Below are 25,080 nucleotides of genomic sequence, written 5' to 3'. Positions count from 1 at the left end.
GGATAAGAACATACTGTCCCTTTTAGATGTTCTCTATAAGTTTCTTAGCCTCACGATCCTATTTGCATTTCAGTTTTGTTGCTACTTTCTTCTTCAGGTAGGTAAAAGAAAAAAGAAATTCGAAACTTTAACGAAATAATACAGAATCTGGCAATCCAAATTTCAATAATGCAGCAAAAAAACATCAAAATTCTAGGACTTAAAGATAAAAAAGAACCAGAGAACAACCTTTAGTGAAATGTGATTGCTACGTTTGCCTTGAAGAAAGCTTTAAAAAAAAGAGAGGAAAAAAAAAAAAAAAAGCCAAGTTTACAGCTGCAGGCACTTCTAAGTGATCAGTATTGAATAGACTGAGGAGGACAAAAGTTAATTACCAAATGGTTAAGCTCAAAATGCAACTCAGGTGTGAGAGGCTTCTGGCACACACAGATGAACTCATTTCTGCTCTCACGTCCTCCCAGCCCGCAGTGCCCCGAGGAGGGCCGCGGGCAGCTCAGGAGGCCGGCTGCCAGGCCTGGCAGGGCTCCTGGGGCCACCTCCCCGCCTTTCAGAGCCAGGCCCCTTCCAGCCAGAGAGACCCAAGCTAGGACTAGGCAAATGTCATCGCCTGAGAGGGGGCTCAGGTGGAGACACAGACAAGGCGGGGAATGGAAGACAACTGCCGAGATGTGACACAGCGTTCACGAGACAAAGTAAAGGATACTATTTTTTTTTAATGTTTATTTATTTTTCAGAGAGATAGAGAGACAGAGCACAAGTGGGGGAGGGGCAGAGAGAGCTGGAGACAGAATCTGAAGCAGGCTGCAGGCTCTGAGCTGTCAGCACAGAGCCCGACGTGGAGCTTGAACCCATGAACCATGAGATCATGACCTGAGCCGAAGTCAGACGTCCAACCGACTGAGCCACCCAGGCACCCCCAGAATGCTATTTTTAAAGAGCGATGGGAACACAGAGAGAACAGAACAGAGCTCTTGGACACTGAAGATACCATAGAAATATATTCGACAGAATCAGAAAGGAGTTGAGGGAGTCATCTCAAATTGACAAAAACAAAAAGAAAGCAAAACAACCAACCAAAAGGAGACAGGGTGGCGGGGGCCAGGGCAGGGGGGAACACACAACAAACGCTAAGTCCAGATAATGCAACAGAGGCCCAGAGGCAGAGAAGATAGGAGATGTGGAAACCATGGTTTTCCAAAAAAATAATTCAAGACATTTCACAGAAGTGAAGAACCGGAATTTTGAGTATCGCGTTCAACTGTTCAGAAAGAACAAAAACAAAAAAAAACCCCGCCAACCTACAAAAGAATCACTATAAAATTTCAAAGTATCAGGGATAAAGAGAAGACTCTGCAAACTTCTGGAGAGAATGAACAGGCCATGTTTGAAAGACGGGGGACAGGCTGGTGTCAGCCTCTCAACAGCAAAGCTGCAGGCAGGAAAACAGTGCCTTCCACATGTGGAGGAAAAATGGGAATGAAGATGTTTTCATGCAAGATTCCAAAATCTCTCTCATGCATCTGCAAAAACAAGGAAGCAGATTAAGACAAGGTATGGGGAACAAAGCAGAGCAAATCCTCAAGAGGTTGGAAACGAGGATGAGAAGCGTGCCGCGTATTTCGAGAGCGACCCTGCTCAAACTGACCTAGGACAGCTCCCATTCTGGGCCCAACCTCTGCATGGAAAACAACCAGGCACAACACTGACGGGTCATCGGATGTGCTTCAGCACAGCACATTCAAGAACCAGTAACAGGTACAGGGAAAACGAAGCGAATAAAAAGTGATGCAGTTATCAACTGTTATATGTAAGGGGACATAATTATGGCGCACTACCTGCTTATCTGCGGACACGTTAAAGAATTTAACCAAAAGTTGTGACGTAAAACTACATTAGGGGGTTGGAGGAACAGAGTGTACGGTGGGTGTAAAAACATTCACATGACGGGGCGCTGGGGTCTCAGTCAGCTGAGCGTCCGACTTCTGCTCAGGTTATGATCTCGCCGTTCGTGAGTTCGAGCCCCGCGTCGGGCTCTGTGCCGGCAGCTCGGAGCCTGGAGCCTGCTTCGGATTCTGTGTCTCCCTCTCTCTCTGCCCCTCCCCTGTTCACACTCTGTCTCTCTCTCTCAAGAATAAATAAAGATAAAAGTTTTTAAAACAACAATCGTGTTACAAAGTAGGGAGTCAATAAAACCGAAAAACACATTATGTAGAAAGGTATAGGTGACTAGCAGAAGAAAGGGCTTGAATATTGAGTCACTGATTCCAGGAAACTAGAAAAGGGCAGTGACCGGTTACTCTGTCTTAAAGGAATATTGGGCTTTAAAATTATGATTATGCATTACTTTCAAAACATAAAATAAGATTTAAAAAGGAAACTGAGGGGCACCTGTGTGGCTCAGTCAGTTAAGCGTCTGACTCTTGCTTTCAGCTCAGGTCATGATCTCACAGTTCGTGAGTTCAAGCCCCATGATGGGCTCTGGACTGGCAGGGCAGAGCCTACTTGAGATTCTCTCTTTCTCTCTCTCTCTCTCTCAGAATGAATAAATATTAAAAAAGGGGAAACAATATACCCGGTCAACTATAAGCAGAAGGATTTATAAAATCTAGCTTCTAAATTACGGTAAGTACTAGGAGTGATACCTAACTTGTGCCTTTAGGTAACCATGGGATTTCAGGGTCGGAAGCATCCGCACAATCATCTAAGTTATGTCACCTTCTGCCCGGGGGGAATCCATCTACTTGCTGAACACCTCTGCTCCAGGAACTGCTCCCAGGGTAACCATGCCTTCCAGAATGACACAGGAGGACGCACTCGGATCAACAGGCTAAACTTCCACAGCCCCTGAAGATTGCTCTTTTCTGAGTTCCACTTCTGGCCACTCTCTGCCTTCTGAGGGGGTCTCTCTGCTTCCCAAACCATGTGGCAAAAAGGGCAAAGAACAACAGCTCCTGAGTATACAAGTCCCCCGTGCAGCAGGGCAGCCAGACAGGCTACCCTGGGTGGCGATTCCAAACCCTCCAAGGAAGGGAGGTGCAGTGGAGCTTAGGCTGTGTGCTCATGTGCTCACCACTGGGCAGGGAACAGGACAGGGCGGGGACACAGCTGCAGTCAGGCATGGGGGCGAGGGGGGGGGTTAGTTTCCAGAAGAAATGGCTAATGGGCAGGCAATCCAATAACTAAGACATCGATGTTAGCGAAGGAGACTGCTTATTGAATCTGTCTCTTAAGAGATTCAATTTTTGGTCATGTTCAAGAATTATTTAATTATATCTTCTCTTGGAACACATGATCATATGCTATCAGCTTCCTGTGCTCTGGGCACTGATGAGAACACCACAAAGCAGAAATCCAACAAGACGATCGTTCCTTTAGAAAAATGTCTCACTCCCTTCTTCCTCTTTGCAGCTTTGTTTGCAGCTTGGTGCACTGCTGAGCAGGGGCCCGCTATGCGCTAAGAGAGCGGATTATATACTCTTCCGGGTGACCACTGAAGACACAGGGGGACAAAGGAGGATGCAGTGCATTTTCACCATAATACCGTGGGGATTCTTACACGGTTTGATAAAATGAAGTCTTCAATAACTTTCATTTCAGGTACTCAAAACATGTTTTGATTCCATCAGCTGGTACTGTGAGTACCTGCTAGAGAAAATTATTTTTCTCTTCTGGTGTGTGTGTGTGTGTGCGCGCGCGCTAAAGGAGCATTTTGCTATAAAAAAATAAAAAATAAGTAACATAAATTAATAAGTCTCTAATTTCCAGGTAACCAAACAAAGGGCTTAGAAAAGGCCTTTCTCTATGAGGACAAGAAAGGCAGAAAGGGCACGGACACCTACAAAATAAATGACCTCGCGTTTTGTTTCCTTTCTAAATAAATACTGTAAATGGCACCAGGAAGTTAAAGTGTTACTTGGCCTGGCTCACTGGGGCATAGTGTAACATCTTTAAAAGTGAAATTACTTAACAAAATTTAAAACCTGTTTTTTTATCTCATGGTCAGTAGTGGTCCTGATCAAAGACACTGTCTTACAATAAATCAACAACTACCTAAATGTTTACAAATAAAAATGTCCTTTCGTTGATGAGGTCTTCTATTACAATCATCTGAAAAGAATAATCCTATAAAAGTACCCTTTGCATCAACATAGTGCTTTGAGGATCTTGAAGCCCGTGGGTATTATTTTTCCCAATCCTCATGGCAATCGTATTCAGCAGTTAGGAACGTGACACCTGGGTGAGGCAAAAACAGCCTGTGGCTCAGGGAAGGCTTGCTTCTAGCCACCTAGTGTGAGGGAGCTGGGGCTGGACTTAGGCTTCCCACAACTAGCCCTGCTCTCTCTTTCCTGCTAAATCTAGGGCCCTCCCCCTTTTCAGATCTTCAACTAGGCAACGACAAAAGCCTTGGATGCTATGTGTATAGTTCTTCCCTTCAACCGTTCGTTCCTTCCTGTTGCAATAAGCCTTCAGCCTAAAAATTACTGAAACTCTAAAACTTTTTATGTTTTCACGTTTCAAGCAAAGTAACAAGCAAAAAAAAATATATATAAATATATATATATATATTTATATATATATATGGCAGTTCAGAAGAGAGGGGAAAAAAACATTTTAGAGCAGTAGGATCCTATTTTTAAATCATAATGGTAAAGATAAAAAGCTTGGTGTTACCCTACACTTTCATTAACACTGGGCAGCTGGAGCGCCTGGGTGGCTCAGTCAGTTAGATGTCCGACTTCGGCTCAGGTCATGATCACATGGTCCATGGGTTCAAGCCCGCGTCGGGCTCTGTGCTGACAGCTTGGAGCCTGGAGCCTGCTTGGGATTCTGTCTCCCTCACTCTCTGCCCCTCTCCCACTCCTGTTCTGTTTCTCTGTGTCTCAAAAATAAATAAGCATAAAAAAATTAACAACAACACTGGGCAGCAGACAGCATCAGAGAACAGATACTTGCTATGTAATAAAACTGATCTAGACCATGGAAAAGGATGGAAAGTTCCCCTGGTTCATTCTAAGAATCTAGGGTATACTGAATACCAAAACCCGATAAAGGAAACTACAGACAATTTCACTTATAAACATAGATGCGAAAGTTCTAAATATAGCACCGGCAAGTAGAATCCAGCAGTGAATTAACAGAATAAAACAACATGACCAAGCATGGTTTATTTCAGGACTGCTGAGACGGCTCACCATTAGGAAACTAGCAGCATAATTTATTACATTTGCATTTTTAAAAAGTGAACAAATAAGAACCCTGCCAATAAGGCATAGAGGCTAAAAAAACACTTGATAGAATTCAATAGTCGTTCCTAATTAAAACAAGCAAGCAAAGCAAAGCACCTAAAACAGAGTAAGATCCAAAGCCGTTTACTACAAATTTACAGCAAACAACCTAGTAAATGGTGCAACAGTAAGGTCATCAGCATTTACATCAAGACTAAAGGACGTCTACTAGTCAACATTGTTTTGGCCCTAGCTAATGCCATGGCAGAAGACACAGAACAAATGGTACAAGTATTGGCAGAGAAGAGAAAGCATGATTTGCATTACAGCTACGAGTATAAACCCAAGAAACAACTCACAATTATAACTAATGAGAGAGCTTAGTAGTTCTTGGGAGACAAATATTTTTTAAAAGGTCCTTCTTTATACTAGTTAGAAATGGAAATTGATGAGAACAATGCTACTCATGAAAACAATAAAAGCAATGGATTACCAAAGGAAAACAAGAGAGGTACAGAGCTTATATGGAGAAATCCACACATTTTTACTGAAGGGTATGTAATAAGATGGTGATAAACAGAGACCCTAAATACAGTGTCCTTAGATGAGCAAACTTATCACAAAGTATTAATCTTCCCAAACTTCTTATACAGGTTTAATACAATTTCATTCAGAACCCAATGGATTTTGTTAAAACTGAACTAAATAATTTTAAACTTCACGTGGCAAAATAAATGTATGAGAACTGCCAACAAATCTTTAGGGGGAAAAACGGAGGAGGGAAAACTGTAGGGAAAAACTTGCCATACCAAATGCTAAAACTTGTTTTAACGGCTCTAAGACGATATGGATTGGCTCAAAAAGAGACCGCAAGGTCAGTGACATAGAAAATCTTGAAACATATGCTAAAGATTTCAGGGTGCTAGAAGGGACGGCTTATTTAATAAGTGGTATGAATGTAAACGGATACTCCTGTGGGAGAGACGAATTTGGACTCTTGCCTCAAAAACAAAAATCATTTCCAAATGAATTAAATGCTTAATGTAAATATAAATGTAGATAGGACACCAAGCACTCAAACCGAGACTCACTCGTGTCGCTGTTGCAACCGATCCCGGAAGAGGAGAAGGGCCTCTCCTCCGGGCTCCGGTCCCTGCAGCAGGGGGAGGCCCAGGGCTAGGGGAGAGGCCACTTCTCAGGCTCCCTGTGACCCTGCCACCTGCCACAAGCCCTCTGCCCTCCCAGGGGCCCTCGTGAGCTGTTGTTTATTTGGGCAGCGACCCCCTGCGGCAAATTCATTGGCAGAACCGTAGAATTCACCCCAAATATAATATTTATCATACCGCTTTTATGATGTATTCAAAGAAAGAAGGAAACAAGCGATACAAATTGAGCTAAACAGGAAATCCGAGAACCCTAAAGTGACATTCGTGGTACAGTCCTTCATGCTGATGCTTAATTTCTAATTTTGCTGCATAATCTCTGTACTTCTCCTGTGGAATGACTCACGTGTTGTCCCTACCAGAAGAAGTTCTCAGCTGGAGTCAGGTCACTGACAACCTGGTAGTTACCTTCAAAGACCTGAAGTTACGCACAATCGCCCTGCTCACGTCTCTCTTCCTGAGCATCGGGTACCGACTCCCGTTCTGTGCCGCGAGGGGTGTGGGTGCAGCAGGCTAAGGCCCTGCCGGCCGATGGGGCTGCTGTTTGTCCCTCCCACTTGCTGGGAAGCTCCTGGGCAGATCTACCTGTCCCCTCACCAGCAGGCGGGTTGCAGGGCAAGGGGTCCTCAGGCTGCGGCGCTTGGGGCGCTGGAGTAACTTCCCGGACCAGAGTAGCTGAAGGGGGTGGGGAACACGGAGGAAGGAGGGGAAAATCACAGCCCAGGCACAGTCAGGGGCTGGCCCACAGCCTCCGTCACCAGAGTCCCGGAGCTCCCGGAGAGAAACCACTGGGGACGGGGGAGGGGAAGCACTTGCCCTGGTTTTCTCATTAAATGTTTTCAGAGTTCTGACTTCTATTAAAATTTGGGGCCCAGCTAAAGTCAGCAAGTATTTGTCAAGTGAGCGCACTGCGATGCTGGCACTCTGGGTAAAATGACAGGAACACAGGAGACACAGACCCTGTCACAACGAGCTTACGGTCCGTTACGGTGCGGAATCCGGGCGTGAAGCAAACACAAAACATTTCCATAGTAACATGTACTCAAGCGTGGCTCGATTATATGCCTCCAAACAAGGAGCCTGGATATAAAGAAACGCTCTAGATGGGGAGGCATCTACCAAGGAGGGCCCGGTGGCGGCGGAGGAGGTAGGATTCCAGGAGGCAGCCAGGAGAGCCACTGACCAGAGGAAGGGGGAACTTGCAAAGCACGGAGGCTGGAGGAGGCTGGAGGAGGCAGCAGTGCAAAAAAAATTGGGTGCTGGAGAGGAAGAGATGAGAACAGGAGGCAAACCCCACTTCCCGCGACCACCTCACTTCACCCCACACCTTCCACAGTGTGTTCTCACCACCTAGAAGTCCCTTTTGAAGGGGCTCTTAAAACTCCTTTCGGAAGACTTTTAAAATCATCACTCTCCTGCGGTACGTAAGAACACAAAGCACGGTATGGCCGTTGGCCCGCTCCTCATTTCTCCGCCCACATCCAGAGCCCGACCCTTGGGAATCGCTCTCGTCTCGGAGTCGAGGGCGCTCAGGGCTCCGGGCTCTGGGCTCCGGGGCAGAGCCACCTCGTGCGGCCCAGCAGCGTCGGGGTGTGGCAGGGGCTGGAGGGGCGCTCCCCCCCGCGTACCCGGCAGCCCTTCCGAGCAGCTGGCCTGCACTCGAAGCTTCACTGATGCTCTCTGCCTGAGCTCATTGGCAGGAGCCAAAGACGGGTTTTCTGCACCACCCCGGGCTCACTTTCCAGTTTTCAAAGGGGGCTCGACAGCCGCTGTGCTGAAAGCCGGAGGGGCTGTGGTTGCCAATCGCGCTACCAGGAGAGACGTTCAATTTGCCCACGTGCTGGCCGATGGCAGCCACCGTTGCATGCAGTCACTTTCAGAGGCGCGACAGTGAGAAAACATGCCCTTAGGATCGATGGGATGTGGAGCTGCGATACATTCAGCTTTTATCCCAAAGTCTAACTCTACAGATACTGACACTAAAACCACCCTTGGACGTAATCAACCTGAGGCCAGGATTTATCTTTCAGACCTGAAAAGATGCATTAGCTAAGATGTGTGTGTGCACAGGTGTGCACATGCACACATGCAAACACAAACACGCCCATTCCAGAAATTATCACAACAAGTATTTTAGTCTTCTCCGCGTATGCGTTCTGGATTGGGGTGGGGTAACCTATGAAGGTTTGGAAAGGCTGGATAAGCTTCCAGTCTATTTGACTTCCTATAGGTCGACGTAGAACGGTGGTCAAAGAAACCAATAAAAGGGGAACCAAAAAATCCCGCAAAAGGTTTGTAGCAGGATTGGGGAGGGTGGTGTGTGAGGAACTGAATTAACCCAAAGTTCTCAGTAACAAAATCAGTCATATCCGGAGTAGAAGGGGTCGAGTTTTATAAATTCCAAAATGTTTTAAATGGGTGAACAAAGTCTTACTACTATAAAAGCCATTCCTAGCAAATGGGTTCAATAAACTGGCTCTGGCAGAAATACTGGAAGCATTCCGAGTCCTGGGCCTTGGCCCAGCCTCGTCAAGTTCCTAACCTCAGCTCTGTGTGGGTCTGTGACAGTAATTCTGTTCCCTCTGGGGGGATAAGGAGCCCTGGGGTGAAGCAGGGAATGTAAACGACTTTGGCTATGTCCTATCAGAAGGTCACAGCCACATATTCTAAACATCACTGAGCTATCTTGTGTTTTTTCTTCTTCTAACGTGCTTGACGTGCTTAACAGAGTCAAACCTACTTTAACGAGCTAGATGTATTTGATCTGCGTTGCTCTTTGCTCAGAAGAGTCAGCTTGTTAGAGTCCAAGGATGCTTTGCCAAGCTCTTTGGCATGCTCGGGTCAGACAAAGTCTGCAAGTAAAGTTTAACTTAATTAACTAATTCTGTGTGGAGGTTGATCGTTTAACGAACCCTAATGCGCTTATGTATAAGTTTATTGAATGTTAATCAGAATATTAATGAAGGTGACTGTGATTCAAAATTTACTAGATTTACAAATAAAACACAAGCTTTATAAATTGAGCATAAGAAACATTGTCTTTTACATTCACAATGTCAATAACTTGAGTACTAAAACACAAGTAATTTTGAGTAATCCTTTCTATGCACAAGGCCCGCCGCAGATAAGAAACGCTAACAGAACTCCATTAACATCAAGACAGAAAACGTAGAAAATCTGAGGGGTGAAGGGATCAGCAAAATCACTGGGACAGAGCCCTCCAGGGGGAGGCAAAGGGAGGAAAGGTGGAAAGAGGCCACCACCCGCTACCCGGGCGCACCTGAGCCTCAGAGTCCCGGGCTAATGAGGATGGCTAGGTTACTCACCAGGGCCCAGGGCCCAGCCCACAGCTACATATCGCTGACATTCCACTGAATAGGACTAAATCTGCCAGGGTGTTGGCAGGAAGAGGGTGGAAGATGGCAGGGACTGTTATGGGGAAGGGGAAGGGGAAAGCCCGGGACCCTGGAGCCATAGCAAGGTCCTTGCCCAAATCACTTTGCCCACACCATGTTCTGTGATACTGAGCACAAGATCACCAGTGTAGACAGTGTCTGGACCCGGCCATTTCCCATTTCCAACTTAAGAGTAAGCTGATGGAGATCACTGAAACTATGCATCCATAAATCATTGGTAGAAGGTATCCTTTTCCACAGCCAATAAAGTCAAGCTATTAAACACTATAGTTTTTAGAAATCAGAACAATGTGGGCTCCCTCTAGTGGTTTAAACACCTTTAAATACCCTCAGATACTTAGAGGAAGCTTCTACTTTGATCATTTAGGTCTACTTTTCGTATCGTCCAATCCTTTTCCTCTGGGGAAATCCACATCTTACAAATAGTCCACCACAAATTTCATCCCAGTGGATGAGGAGAGGGGTAGGTCCCGAGATCAAATGTGCCGGCTCCCAAGTCACAAAGCAAGTTTCTCTGCCCCTTCAAGGTCAATGTAAGCAAGATGGGGACAGACAGAGCTAGGCCACGCGACCAGGGGGCGGGTAAGGACCGCACATTAGGCCCAGGGAAATGAGCTACGACCACAACATTTAAAAAGTTCGTTTTCTCAGGTGGCTACAAAATCATCTCTGACAAAATTAAAAAGGACTAGTTTATAACAGCCTTTAGGCCAATCCCGGCTGCTGCAGCTGCCCCCACGGTTAAGATCTGTCTGAATTTTTCAATGCTGTCATGTAAGCGAAGGTCTCATCACTGCCCAGCAACGCATCCTATTAAAAGATGCACTCTAGGGAGAGAGCCAAAGCATAAGAGACTGTCAAAAACTGAGAACAAACTGAGGGTTGATGGGGGGCGGGGAGGGAGGGCAGGGTGGGTGATGGGTATTGAGGAGGGCACCTTTTGGGATGAGCACTGGGTGTTGTATGGAAACCAATTTGACAGTAAATTTCATATATTAAAAAAAAACAAAAAAAACAAAAAAACAAATACATTTTAGGAATATTTGTTCAACTCAGTTGAACTAGTTTCTTTATTGCTGATCCCAGACTCTTAACATACGAATATAAGTTATGAATCCCTGGGAGAGAAGATTTCATCTGTAGCATTTCCCATGCTTATTTTATTATTTCTCATTGAATATATTTTTAAAAATGTTAGATAAAAAGCATTCTTGTTAAAATTGAAAAAAAAAAAAAAAAAGCTGCACTCTATTGAGGCCAGTTCACAGCTGAGAAAGAAGGAGTTTTGTACCGTGTAGCAGGCCCAACGATGGCTGCCATTCGCACTGAAGTTCTGAGTCTTGTTACGATAATGTGCAACGAAGTGCTGGCAATCTGCAGGGCAGAAAAATCAATACAAACGGACGCAAAAGCCAAAGGCAGAGGAACCAAAGAAAACAGCACGAGCTCCCTCCACTCAGAAGTGTAAACAACAATGATGAAACGGATGGGAATATAACTGCTACCTCCGTGATTACCCCTGTGGCTGTGTTGGTATATATTTTCCACCACTGCTGAGGGAGGGATCTGAAACTCAGGCTGGTTCAGCTGATTTAGAGGAGAAAGTCTTTTCAGAAAATTGTTCTTGAATCCGCTTCTAAACAATTTACCAACTTGTCCGAAGTCTCTTTCAAAGATGGTGGTAAAAATCTGAATGAAATTCTTCTGAATTCTCAAAGTACAACAGCAGTTTCTCTGATCTGCTCTAGGAAAACTAACAGCAAAACAAAAGCAGCTTTCTGACACAGTGTGAGATACAAGTCCGCAACCGGGAACTGGGTTTCTTACTACAGCTTAAGTTGTATACACGGAATGCCATTTATAGTTGGAAATAATTATAGTTAAATCCAATGTGCCTGGTAATTTCTATAAAATGTTGAACGTTGGATCCCTGGTAAGAATAAAATTCTCTCTCACATTGCTTTTTTCCATGGGAAAATCAGATTCGAATTAAAACGGCTTTAATTGTAAGGGCAGTTTTCCTGCTTGGCCCAGGGACTGCCCTACAGGCTGGATTCCCTTGACATCATTTCACTAGAGAACTGACTGAAGGGCAGGTGGTTTACATAAGATGTCATCATCTCCAGGGCTTTACCCGGGTTCCAGTGAAGCCCCAAATCATACATCAAAACCCTTTGCTTGAGGTTTGCTTCAAAACCTCAGAGTGGCTTTCTTACTCATCAGAAGAGAGGCATCACATTTTCTTCCCATCTTCTTTTCATGTCATCATTTCAGATCACAGAACCAAAACACTGCCATTCTGTGACAGATACTCCAGAGGAGTATGTGATGTATGCACACACAAGTCAAGAAGCCAAAACTGTCAGCCAGTGGAATTTGTTTCAGTCTGGTCCTTATGCTGCAGTTTTCACATCTTTTACTTATGTTTAAGAAAATAATATGGTGCCTCAGGGCACTTTCGTACTCCCCCGACAGGACTGGGATCTTATGAGTATGCATAAGAGGGACGAAAGATACCTGTGGAACAAATGAATTTTACATTTCAATTTGTAGCAGAGACAGAGGCACCTTGTTTTGTAGAAGAGCTGAAAAAGGTGAAGAATTCAAGATTTAAATCACTAAAGAAAAAAAGAAAAACATTCTATCTAAAAATGTTTATGATGAATAAATTTAAGATACGGTGTTCCTGTAAGACTACAATGTAAAGTAAGCATACCTGGGGCGCCTGGGTGGCTCAGTCAAGCTTCCGACTTTAGCTCAGGTCACAATCTCATGGTTTGGGAGTTCGAGCTCTGCACTCGGCTTGCTGCTGTCGGCTCAGAGCCCGCTTCGGATCCTCTGTGCCCCTCTCTCTGTCCCTCCCCAGTCACTCACACATTCTCTTTCTCTCAAAAATGAATGAACATTTAAAAAATTAAAAAAAAAAATTTTAAATGAGCGTAATTTATTATCCTTTGCGTATGCTTCCTAACGGTCAACGTTTTAAAAAAGACATAATGCTCTCACAGTGTTATCCAGACCTTGTTTGCCACGACTCATCTACACTGGCCCCACCCTACAAATGACAGCTCTCTTCTCTACGGTGTTCAGGCCACACGTGGGGGTCATCCTCGATGCCTCGCTTCTGTCAGATCCCACCTGCAACCTGTCATCAAGTCCTTCTGATTTTGCCTCGAAAATACATCCGGTCAACTACCTCTCCTACCCGCACACTCAGTACCCTGGCCGAGGACCCTGTCACTGCCGTCCCAGATCACTGCCACGGCCTCTGAACTGGTCTTTCTGCCTTTGCCCTTATCCCTTCTGGTCTGTGTCACCACAGCAGCAAGAGTGGCCCCACCAACACATACTTCTGACCGCCCATCTCTGCTCAGAACCTCCAGCAGCTCCTGCATCACCCAGGGTTATGTCAAAGTCTTGCCCGTGACCTGAAAAGCCCCACGTCATCTGCCTTCCCGTTTCCTCTGTTACGTTTCTGGACTATCTCTTCTTTGCCTTGCTCACTCCAATGTAGTGACATGAGCCCCTGGGCTCTTTTTGTGATTTAATTTTTTAAAAAATTTTAAGTAGGCTCCATGCCACGTGGGGCCTGAACTTACAACCCTGAGATTGAGAGTCGCATGCTATTAGGTATTTGCCCAAAGGATACAAAAATACAGATTCAAAGATCCAAACACACGCACCCCAATGTTTATAGCAGCATTATGAGTACTAGCCAAAGTACGGAGAGAGCCTAATGTCCACTGACTGATGAATGGACAAAGAAGATGTGGTGTCTATATATATGCAATGGACTACTACTCAGCCCCTGAAAAGAATGAAATCTTACCATTTGCAATGACGTCAACGGAGCCAGAATGTATATATAATGTTAAGTGAAAGAAGTCAGTCCGAGAAAGACAAATACAATACAATTTCACTCATGTGGAACTGAAGAAACAAAACGGATGAAAATACGAGAAGGAGAAAAAAAAGAGGAGGGAAACAAACCATAAGAGACTCTTAACCACAGAGAACAAACTATGGGTTGACAGAGGGAGCTGGAGGGGGATGGGCTGGGTGGGGGCTGGGTATTAAGGAGGGCACTTGATGCGACGAGCACCGGGCGTCGTATGAAGTGATGAACCACCGAATTCTACTCCCGAAGCCCATGGTGCCCTGCGTGTTTACTAACTACAATTTACGTTAAGAAACAAGAGTCACGTGCTCTACAGACTGAGCCGGCTGCCCCTTTTCTTCAACACACCAGGCCCAGGCCCACAGCAGGGCCTCTCTCTCGGCCTTGGCTCAGTTTCACTCTCCCTGGGAAGCCTTCTCCCCACCCTATGAGGACAAGGCCCATCTCCCTTCCTTACCTTGGTTTTCTCCTTAGCACTTACCACTAACACATCCTGAATATTTACTTATCTTACTATCTTTCCCCCTAAAATATATACTCCACGAAGGCAGAGTTTTTCTTTCTTTTTGCTGACTGCTGTATCATCATTGCAAGAAATGTGTCTGGCACCGAGCAGGTGCTCATAAATCCTTACTGAATCAACTGAATGAGTCACGATTCCTATTTATGGGAAGATTCCGGAACACAGCTAGTGTCATAAGGAGAAAAAGTACTTCAGGGCTTTATTTTGCTACGGACTTGACACTGTTACCCTTTTACCCCGAGTTGCCAGACGCATTTCTCTGTATCCCTAGCGTCCAGGAAACTCACCAGTGCCTTCTTCTCTAACCAGAGTCCAGACAAGACGGCAAACAAAAACAAAAACAAAAACAAAAAAGTGAGAATTGTTCTGCCATGCGCTTCGAGAAAGGCAGGGTGGGTGCTCTAGGCTCTCCCTGCCCTGCCTCACAGGAGGGAAGAACACATATCCAGGGAGGCCCAGGAGCCACCGCCTCACTCTCAGGCCTCGCCCTCCCTGGGAAGCCTTCTCACCACCCTATCCAGGACGCACGTGCAACTGGGGCACGCTTGCCCACGGCTGCTTCCTCAGCCGGCACCGCATGCGGACCGGCCACGTGTGTGAGGCACCCCCGCCCTCCCACGACCCCTGCTGCTGCTGGTCCCTCGAAGGCTGGCACGCCACGAGCCGGCGCCGCCCGGAGGTCCTCGCAGCTGAGGCCAAGCCCTTCACGAAGGAGCAGAGAAGAGGCAACATCCCAGACATCTGGCGGTGGCACAGTGCAGCACGGTCACTGGTGGCCGAGCAGAGGCCGGTCTCCAGATGCCCGTGGACGGTGGGGGGATCTCCATCAGCAGAGACAACGAATGCTACACTCAGAGATGTCCTTTATAGGCTCTAGGGAGCCACTGTGTCACTATTAACTGTGGTAAAAATGAAGTGCCACCAGCACGTGGACGTGGTTTTGAAAAGAAGGGGAAGAGTCTACAGTCAGCATGTGAATAAATAAATCAGCCCAACAAATGCTTACAAATAACGTGGTCAAACCAAGAGGAAATGTTCTAGATGTCTGTGAAGGGTAGGAGAAAAATGCAAAGGTACTTATTTAAGAACACTTGAAATAAATTATACTTTGAATAATTGCAGTATTTTTCACAACGAGAAAAAGTTTACGATGTTAAAGAGACGGCAGGGGCGCCTGGGTGGCTCAGTCGGTTAAGCGTCCGACCTCGGCTCAGGTCACGATCTCGCGTGATCTCGCGTGAGTTCGAGCCCCGCGTCGGACTCTGTGCTGACCGCTCGGAGCCTGGAGCCTGCTTCCGAGTCTGTGTCTCCCTCTCTCTCTGCCCCTCCCCCGTTCATGCTCTGTCTCTCTCTCAAAAATAAAGATTAGGGGCGCCTGGGTGGCTCAGTCGGTTAAGCGTCCGACCTCGGCTCAGGTCACGATCTCGCGTGATCTCGCGTGAGTTCGAGCCCCGCGTCGGGCTCTGTGCTGACCGCTCGGAGCCTGGAGCCTGCTTCCGATTCTGTGTCTCCCTCTCTCTCTCTGCCCCTGGAGCCTGGAGCCTGCTTCCGATTCTGTGTCTCCCTCTCTCTCTGCCCCTCCCCCATTCATGCTCTGTCTCTGTCTCAAAAATAAATAAACGTTAAAAAAAAGAATTTTAAGAGACGGCAAAAGTGGGGGAAAGAAGTTAGTGAATACAAAAGGAATAAAATTAATTTGAAAAGAAAACTGTTCTCATTCTACAGAAGGTACTTCTCCCTATTTTTTAAAAAAGACCAAGCTTTACAAGGTCACGAAGAGGTCCTCATCCAAGTTAACAACCTCTGTTCTGCAAAAGCTCCATGCAGCTACAGACTGGGAGAAAATATTTGCAAACCACACATCCAACACGGGACTACTAACTAGATTGCAGGAAAAACTGTAAAAACTCCCCGTCTAAAGAAAATCTAGTTAGAAAACGGGCAAAGGACATCAACGGACATTTCACCGCAGAGGAAACACAGATGACAAATAAGCCCGAAAAGATGGCGACCATCATTAGCCCGAAGCAAAATGTAAATTAAAATCACTATGAGATATCCGTGCCAACCCATCAGAACGGCTAAAATAAAGATTAGTGATGCCACCGTCCGGGCAAGGATGTGGAGAAGCTGCATCAGTCATTCACTGCCGGTGGGAATGTAAAATGGTACAGGCACCTAAAAAGTTTGGCCACTGCTCAGCAAACTAAACATGCAAATAGGGCCCAGCGATGTTAAGTGCCTCTTGGACACTTATCCAGAGAAATGAAAACTGAAGCTCACACGAAACCTGTGCAGAAACGTTCCCAGTGGCTTTATTTGTTCTTCAATGTTCTTCAGTGGCTGAAGGGTTAAACAAACCATACTCCTACTCAACAATAAAAAGGAACAAGCTATCGATACACACAATAATTTGGATGAATCTTCAGCAAACTGGGCTGAGTGAAAAAAGCCAATCTTAAAAGGGTATGTAACTGCATGACTTATTCATGTAACATTTTTTTTTTTTAAGACAAACTCTTGGAAATGGGGAATGGCTGGTGATTGCCATGGGTAGGAGATACAGGGGGTGAGTGAGGGTGGGGGGTGCAGAGGTAAGTGGGGCTATAAAAGGACTAGAGGGATCTTTGCAGTGTTGAGCTGTTCTGTATCCTGACTATGATGGTGAATACACAAGCCTACACGTGACACAATTATACAGCACTAAATACCCATATACAAATGAGCACAGTAAAACTGGGGAAATCTGACCAAGATCAGAGGACTGGATCAATGTCAATGTCCTGATTTGTGACATGGCCTATAGTTCTACAAAATGTTACCACTGGAGGAAAAGGGGAAAAGGCACGCAGGATCTCTGTGTATTATTTCTTACAACTACATGCGAACCTACAATGGTCTCGTAAAAATGTCAGCGAAAAACATCATAAGGTCATTACCTCACCGCGGTCTCATTAAGCACCTTCTCCCAAGTCCTTTGGACCTAACTGAATATGTCACTGTGCAAGCAAGCAAGACTGTAGGGTCGATTCACTTGACGGTTAATTGAACCCACCAGATTTATATAAAAACTCCCCAACAATCCTACCAAGTCAGCCAGAATTTACATTCTGCACGTTGTTCATATCTCCAGCTCGATTGGAAAAAAGATGATCTTTTTAAATAGTAATGTGTTAAATATGACACAATCACATTTAGTTTTGGTAGAATCACGCTGTTCTCAAGGTGACATAAATTAACTACCTAATGGTAATCCCATTTCATGGTTTAATTAAAATTGTTATAAACAGCAACAGTATAGCTTGACTAATTTGACCAGTTAGTGAATTTTTATAAGCAATGTTCGCAATTTCACCACCACTTGAATGATACCATTTTTAAAGACTATAGCTTTAAGTGATACAAAGACACTTAATGCAAAAAAAAAAAAAAATGATGCACAAATAAGTATTATATTTCTAATAGAATTTATTTATACATTATGGTTACTGGGCTTTTTTGCTGCTGCTCTAGTAACGCAAATTAGATTTTTTTAGAAAATTACCAAATACAGTTCATACATCAATTTACTGATTTGACAGTATCTGCAAAATCTCAGAAAAATGTTTTAACAAGGTCCTAGCTCTAGACTGACGTTTCCAATTCTATTTAGCCTGACAGTGGAGTCTGCATAAGCTCTTCCATATTAAATTAACGTCTAACATCCAATCTCCATCTCTGCCTCAAAACGATCTTTCATAAAATAAACCTTAGCATCTTTCCTCACATGTCAATCGTAATTGTGAACACACACGGTCAGGCAGAAGACATCTGCCTGGCTTGGGTTCATGGCTGCTCGTGTCATTGCCCTTCATTTCTGGGCTGCCCCCGTGGCCTCCCACTTTCAGTTTTAGGATGTGTGTCCCAAATGGGCCCTGACACCGGAGAGGATCAGGGCGGCCTGTATCCGTAGTCCCACAAGAACGGGGCCTGTGGGTTTCCGCAGCGGGAGAAAAGGTCTGGTACTCAGACACCACTCCCCGAGTAGGGGGGCTCTGCACTGTGAGCTCAAATCTGTGCCTGCAGGCATCAGGGCACTGCCCCTCCCGGGTGCTTTCCTGGATGGTACAGGCACGTGACAGTGAGGTCCACAGCACGAGGGCTAAGCTGTACGGCAGCACACAGTCTTGCCACGTAAACTCAGAGGCCACAGGCTCCGACGGTGCCTTCCCTAAAGGACGGCTGGAGTGGGAGCGTGAGGAGGGCTGGGGCCCCCGACGGGAAATCCACTACAGCAACACAAAGACGGACGGAAATGAAGAGGGACCCACCAGTGCTCCAGCCAAGCTGGACCTCAAACTGAACAAATATTTCCCTCCTCATTCTTGAAGCCTCCCTCCGCACCTTCACCTGTTTTTCTGTAGGACCCTTTGTGCCGGGAACTCTGTACCCACACTGACATCTCGCTGGCCTCAACGTATGCTTACTAGCGAGGCTTGGATGGCCACCATCAGTGCCAGGCGCGAGACCACCTTCAGGATGTGGCAGCACGTGGCCCGTGCCTACGGAGACTGCCCAGGTCCCGTATTCGCCTGTAAACCCCCGCGCCCGGCCCTTCACGCCGGGAGGGCTTGCCATATCGGAGCCCTTGGCCTGCTGCAGCCTCCCGCACCGGCAAAGTAGTGAACCATCTTCCTTCTTTGTATCTGCCTTCCCGTTACACATGTCCAGAACACAGAGGTCGGTTTCTGATAGCAATGGGAACACCCCCACTCGTGCCCTCTCATTGCTTTGTACTTTCCAGCACGGAATGCGGCTCTGGGCACACGAGAAAAGCAGAGGCGGGGGAAGATCGACATCTCAGGAGCCGGCCAAGAGAGAAGCACGTCTGCCACTTTTCATTGAATCGACACCAGCCACCGCTCCAAGCACTTTAAAAACACCTGCTTGCTTCTTTTCATGATAATGATATGAAGGTAGGTACTGTCATCACACATTATCTTATAGGTGAGGAACAGAGGTACAAAGAGGTTCGGGAATTCGGCCAGAGTCCGTCATCGTGACGGGACCACAATGCCAACAGGACAAGTGGTGAGTAGCAGTCAGATTCTGGACATACTTTAAAGTGAACAAGACGTTTGGATTTAGGGCTGCAGTGAGATGAGTCAAGGAGGGACTCCCTGGATTTTGGCCTTGGCGATTAGAAAGACAGAAGTGCCCTTTGTGGAAATGGAAAGGATTTTATTTTCACTCCTACATAATTAACTGTATTAAAAAATATTATGTTCCTACTGATTAAAAACACCCCGAGGGGCAACTTCCACGTCCGCCAAGACGAAATAACCCTCCCACCCAACATAACAACAGCCAAAATTGTATGAAACAATAGTCTTCAAGACACGGGACGTTGAGCAATGAAGGACTATGATCCCTGAGACACAGGAAACAAGGTGGGCATCCGGTCACTCTAGCTTGCTGCCTACAGAAAGTCTCCAGGGCTCAGCAAGGGGAGAGATGGTAAGGTTGTGCCCAGCAGGCTCCCCGAGCTGCAGCAAGAGTCCAGGGAAAACACGACACCAAATGTGTGCCAGATGAGGAGGTCTGCAGATCGTGTCCCTGAGCCGCATGTCTGAGGAAGCGACCTGAAGTCTGGGAAGGGAACATCTGAATGGATTGGAGGGAACAGCGTGCCTGGTGCTCACACAGCACTGAGACAATGTCTGCTCCCACCAGCCAGACTGGAAAACCTAACTCATGGGTCATCAGATAGAGTATTCAGAGGGTCCTGATTCAATACTGGGACATAATTATGAAGGAAGAAATAAACAGAAGTATAAATATACTATCGTATGGTTCTCATACTGTACATGAAGTGATATAGTATCTCTTGAGGACAGGCTGTAATAAAATAAAGATGTATAATAGCAACCTTAAAGCAATCACGGCCATAAACAGAATTGTAGCTATTAATTCCCAAAAGGAGAAAAAATATAGACTCACACACACACACACACACAGACCTGTAAGAATTCGTTAGAAGGCAGAAAAGGGAACAGACAGCAACACGGCAGACGTAAATCTAACCATATCAATAACCAAGTTAAATATAAATGCTATAACATCCTAATTAAAAGGCAGAGATTGTCAGACTAGTTACAACAGTAACGAACCAGTTACACCAATAACTCCTAACCATATGCTGCTTAAAAGAAGCATAGTTAAAATATATAGGCACAAATTGGAGAAGGATGTTAAAAAAAAAAAAAAATATATATATATATATATATATGGTGCCACACAGGTCAAAGAAGAGAGACTATGTGGGAAACACTATTATGATACCAGAACACATTATGGAAGCACATTAATTAATCATTAATCCTAAATGGGGAGACCAGGGAAAGGTGACGTCTAAACTGGTCCTTGGAGGACAAGGGGTCCTCTGACAGCAGCAACTGGATGGGAGAATATTCGAAGACTAAGGAAACTCCAGGCAGACACCAAAGCAGGAAGACACAGGCACTGAGGTGTCCGTGAGAGGAGGGGTGGTGGGAGGGGGAGGGGAGGAAAGACAGCTAAGAGACAGATCACAGAGGATCTTAAGTCCCTTGCTAAGGATGCTGGTCTTTATGTTATGAAAAGGGGAACAACCAAAGGCTTTTCCGATCACAGATGAGATGGTCAGAACTGTGCGTCACAAACAACAGACGGCAGAGGAAGAAACTGGAGTCAAGGAGAGCAGTCAGGCACTCGCTGAAATACTCCAATGAGGCATGACAACAGTGGCCCTGAAGGTGGATGGCACCTCCGAAAGGAAGTTGAAGGAGGAGGCATTCTAGAGGCAGGATCAGCAGGTGGGAGACAAAAGGAAGCTCTAAAGGAAAAGAGGAAAGCAAAAATGGCCCGTGGTTTCAAAGGGAGCTGCCATGGAGACAGTGAAACCATTTGCTGCAACAGGAATTCAGAGAAAGAAGGCAGCACGAGAGTGGAGTCCCGGGAGGCCACTGTGCTCTCTTCTGAGTGCCGCCACGGTGGTGCCCGCTGAACGTCCACGGGGCGGTGTCCTCAGGCAGCCAGAAGGCCAGAGCCAGCAGACGGAGGCGCGGATGTATGAGTCCACTGCACGGACAAGACAGCCCCTCTACAAGAGGAGCTACCGCACGGTAATCACATCAAGCTTAAGCCCAGGCCTCTTTAGGAATTAACGACTCAATACGTCTTTTCCCGATTTTAATCTCATCTCTTCCAAGGGGTCAACATTTCACACAAACAACTTTATAGGAAATCGAGATACGTAAACTTCAAAAATATTCAAACACTTTTAATCTAGAGCAAACTGTTTCCTGTTTTGGTATTAGGAATATTTACTTGTAAATAAGTTAATTAGCCCCATTTATGTCTACAGCAGAGCTTCTCAAACCATCTGTGGTGAAGGACCAAAGTTTTAAATTCCTTGTCCATTATGGACCTACGTATGGCCCTACTGGGGTTTGAACCGTATTGTGTGTTGCCCAAATTCCTATGTTGAAGCCCTAACCCCCACTGTGACTATAACTTCAAGACAGGGCTGACAAAGGCATAAGTAGGATTAAATGAGGCCATAAGGGTGGTGCCCTGATGTAACGAGTCTAGTCTCCTTATAGGAAGAGACCCCAAAGAGGTCTCTCTCTCTCTCTCCCTTCCTTTGAACGCACACACAAAGAAGAGGTCATGTGAGCACATCGCAAGATGGCGGCCACCTAAAAGCCAAGGGATGGGGCCTCAGAATGGAATCTACCCTGCTGACACCCTGGATCTTGAGCTTCCAGCCTCCAGAATTGTGAGGTCTAATTTCTGTTATTTAAACAGCTACCCGGTCCGTGGTATTTTGTTACACAGTCAGAGCAGACGCATACACACCGCATGTAGCGAAATGAGCTTGCCCAACACACAGCTCACCATGCAAGCTGCATTCTACTCTGCTTGGCCTCTATCTCGTTCAACAACATGAGACCGCTGACCACATGCTTAAACGTCACAGCAATGTCAAACTTCCTGAGACATTCCTAAAGGCTTCTACCCTGCCTCTGTACTAATTTCACTGTTGAACAGTATCAAACACTTTGTGGACTTCACAGCAGTCTGCAGACCAAGCTTCAACCAGTACTGGTTTATAGTCTTTCTGTGAAAGTTTTTCAAAAATGCAACGTTTCGCTTAGGCATAGAACTGAAAATAAAGGCATAAATATTCAACACATTTAAAAGCAGATGTATGATGTGGGCTGAGGGGAAGCTCAAGATTCCATCATACACCTGGGCAAGATCTCTCAAAACACTGCAGAATACAGGTTCTTCAAAATAAATGGCACTGTGCCTGTTTATGGTGCCTCTTGGCTTCTGCTTCTCTTTTGCTTTTCCATCAGTCTCTATAATCATATCCAGAGAGCACGTTATAATTAGATGACAAGCTCAAAGCTGGAGTGTGACGACCTCTTCAACTGGCAATACATACACCAAATTCACAAAACAGATGCCCTCGAGGGACTCCAACTTAGTTAGATGGATAAACAAATTAACTCCCATGATCCTGCCACTGAGGTGAGGACCTTCCGTTTCTGTTCCCAACGAGATGTCCAACTTCCTGGCCATCCCAGAGGATCTTCGATGCGCAGAATCCAATGCACACATTTGGTTTTCACTCAGCCACCACTGGGTTGTTTTTTTTCCTACAAAAAGTGCTCATTCATCCTCGGAAGCTTCATGTAGCTTCTCCAGCACAAAGGAGAACAATGATTATCTTTTCAGCACTCATGGAAACAGGACAGAAATCAGTGGGGATCATCATGGTTTTAAGCCAGTATCATATGCCTTGGCCAACAGATGAGTTTGCAAGACCACAGAATATATATTTTTGCAAACAGCATTGTTGTGAAAAACTTTGCTGGCTGAACTTTCCTCTTTTTCCTATGTCCAAGGAAAAGGTAATTCAGTGTTAGTCTTCTCACTTCTTCAAAGTTCTTGTAACTGTAGGACTCCATGAGGAAAAGCTAATGAAGAGCAGAATTTCAGAACTGTAAAGACCCAGAATAACCAATGGCAACCTCCCTGTAGCAGAGATGGCCAGCTATTCACCTAAATAAATTTCTTCTTTCTTTTGGACACAGGGCAGGAAAACACTTCCCAGGTTCCCAGTGGCCACGTGGTCTCTCAATGGCTGTGGCTGATCTCCACAGACCTCAGAATGTAAACAGAAATGACCAAAAAACTGCTAGAACTGATACAAGAATTCAGCAAAGCCACAGGATATAAAATCAATCGACAGAAAATGGTTGTATTTCTACACACCAATAATGATGCAACAGAAAGAGATATCAAGGAATCACTCCCATTTACAATTACACCAAGAACCGTAAAATATCTAGGAATAAAGTTAACCAAAGAGGTAAAAGATCTGTATACTGAACACTACAGAAAACTTACTACAGACGCTGAAAAAGACACAAAGAAATGGAAAAACATTCCATACTCATGGATTGGAAGAACAAATATTGTTAAAATGTCGATACTACCCAAAGCAATCAACACATTCAATGCACTCCCAATCAAAATAGTACCAACATTCTTCTCAGAGCTAGAACAAACAATCCTAAATTTGTATGGAACTACAAAAGACCCCCAATAGCCAAAGTAATGTTAAAAAAGAAAACCAAAGCGGGAGGCATCACAATCCCAGACTTTAGCCTCTACTACAAAGCTGTAATCAAGACAGCATGGTATTGGCACAAAAACAGGCACAGAGACCAATGGAATAGAATAGAGAACCCAGAATTGAACCCACAAACGTATGCCTAACTAATCTTTGACAAAGCAGGAAAGAGCATCCAATGAAAAAAAGACAGTCTATTTAACACATGGTGCTGGGAGAACTGGACAGCAACACACAGAAGAATGAAACTAGACCACTTTCTTACACCATGCACAAAAATAAACTCAAAATGGATGAAAGATCTAAGTGTAAGACAGGAAACCATCAAAATCCTAAAGGAGAAAACAGGCAACATCTCTGACCTTGGCCGCAGCAACTTCTTAGTCGACACATCTCCGAAGGCAAGGGAAATAAAAGCAAAAATAAACTATTGAGACCTCAAGATAAAAAGCTTCTGCACTTTAAAGGAAACAATCAACAAAACTAAAAGGCAACCAAAAAAATGGGAGAAGATATTTGCAAATGACATACCAGATAAATGGTTGGTATCCAAAATCTGTAAGAACTTACCAAACTCAACACCTGAAAAACAAATAATTCAGTGAAGAAATGGGCAGAAGACACGAATAGACAATTTTCCAAAGAAGACACCCAGATGGCCAACAGACACATGAAAAGATGCTCGACATCACTCCTCATCAGGGAAATACACATCAAAACCACAATGAGATACCACCTCACGCCAGAGTGGCTAAAATGAATAACTCAGGAAACAACAGATGTCGGTGAGGATGTTGAGAAAGGGGAACCCTCTTGCACTGTCAGTGGGAATGCAAACTAGTGCAGCTGCTCTGGAAAACAATGTGGAGGTTCCTCAAAAAATTAAAAATAGAATTACCCTGGAGAACCTGGGTGGCTCAGTTGGTTAAGCCTCCAACTCCAGCTCAGGTCATGATCTCATGGCTCGTGAGTTCGAGCCCTGCGTCTGTACTAACAGTTCAGAGCCTGAAGCCTGCTTCAGATTGTGTCTCTGTCTCTCTCGTCCCCTCCCCTGCTAGCACCCTGTCTCTCACTCCTTCAAAAATAAATGAACATTAAAAAAAAAATTACCCTAAGAACCAGCAATAGCACTACTGGGAAAGGCTACTACTCCAAAGGATACAGGAGTGCTGATGCATAGGGACACTTGTA

General features: G+C 45.3%; 1 protein-coding gene across 6 annotated transcripts in view; it reads right to left on the bottom strand.

Annotated features, from left to right (window-relative positions):
* ANO10 (anoctamin 10) overlaps positions 1-25,080 on the bottom strand; it is a 286,676-nt gene that overhangs the window by 115,378 nt on the left and 146,218 nt on the right. Inside the window, exon 12 of one of the 6 annotated variants that reach the window (XM_058729216.1) lies at positions 766-1,520. The exons of the other annotated variants lie outside the window; for them this stretch is intronic. Within the exon in view, the coding sequence (XP_058585199.1) occupies positions 1,410-1,520 (111 nt within the window). The 3' untranslated portion in view covers positions 766-1,409. Of the gene's footprint in view, positions 1-765; positions 1,521-25,080 lie in introns of those variants that run through there. 6 annotated transcript variants of the gene reach the window in all.

The sequence above is a fragment of the Neofelis nebulosa genome, chromosome 5 (assembly GCF_028018385.1).
Source record: "Neofelis nebulosa isolate mNeoNeb1 chromosome 5, mNeoNeb1.pri, whole genome shotgun sequence".
In the NCBI taxonomy this organism is placed as follows: Eukaryota; Metazoa; Chordata; class Mammalia; order Carnivora; family Felidae; genus Neofelis; species Neofelis nebulosa.
Note: the sequence above shows the minus strand (reverse complement) of the source record. Positions and strands in the feature narration are given on the sequence as shown.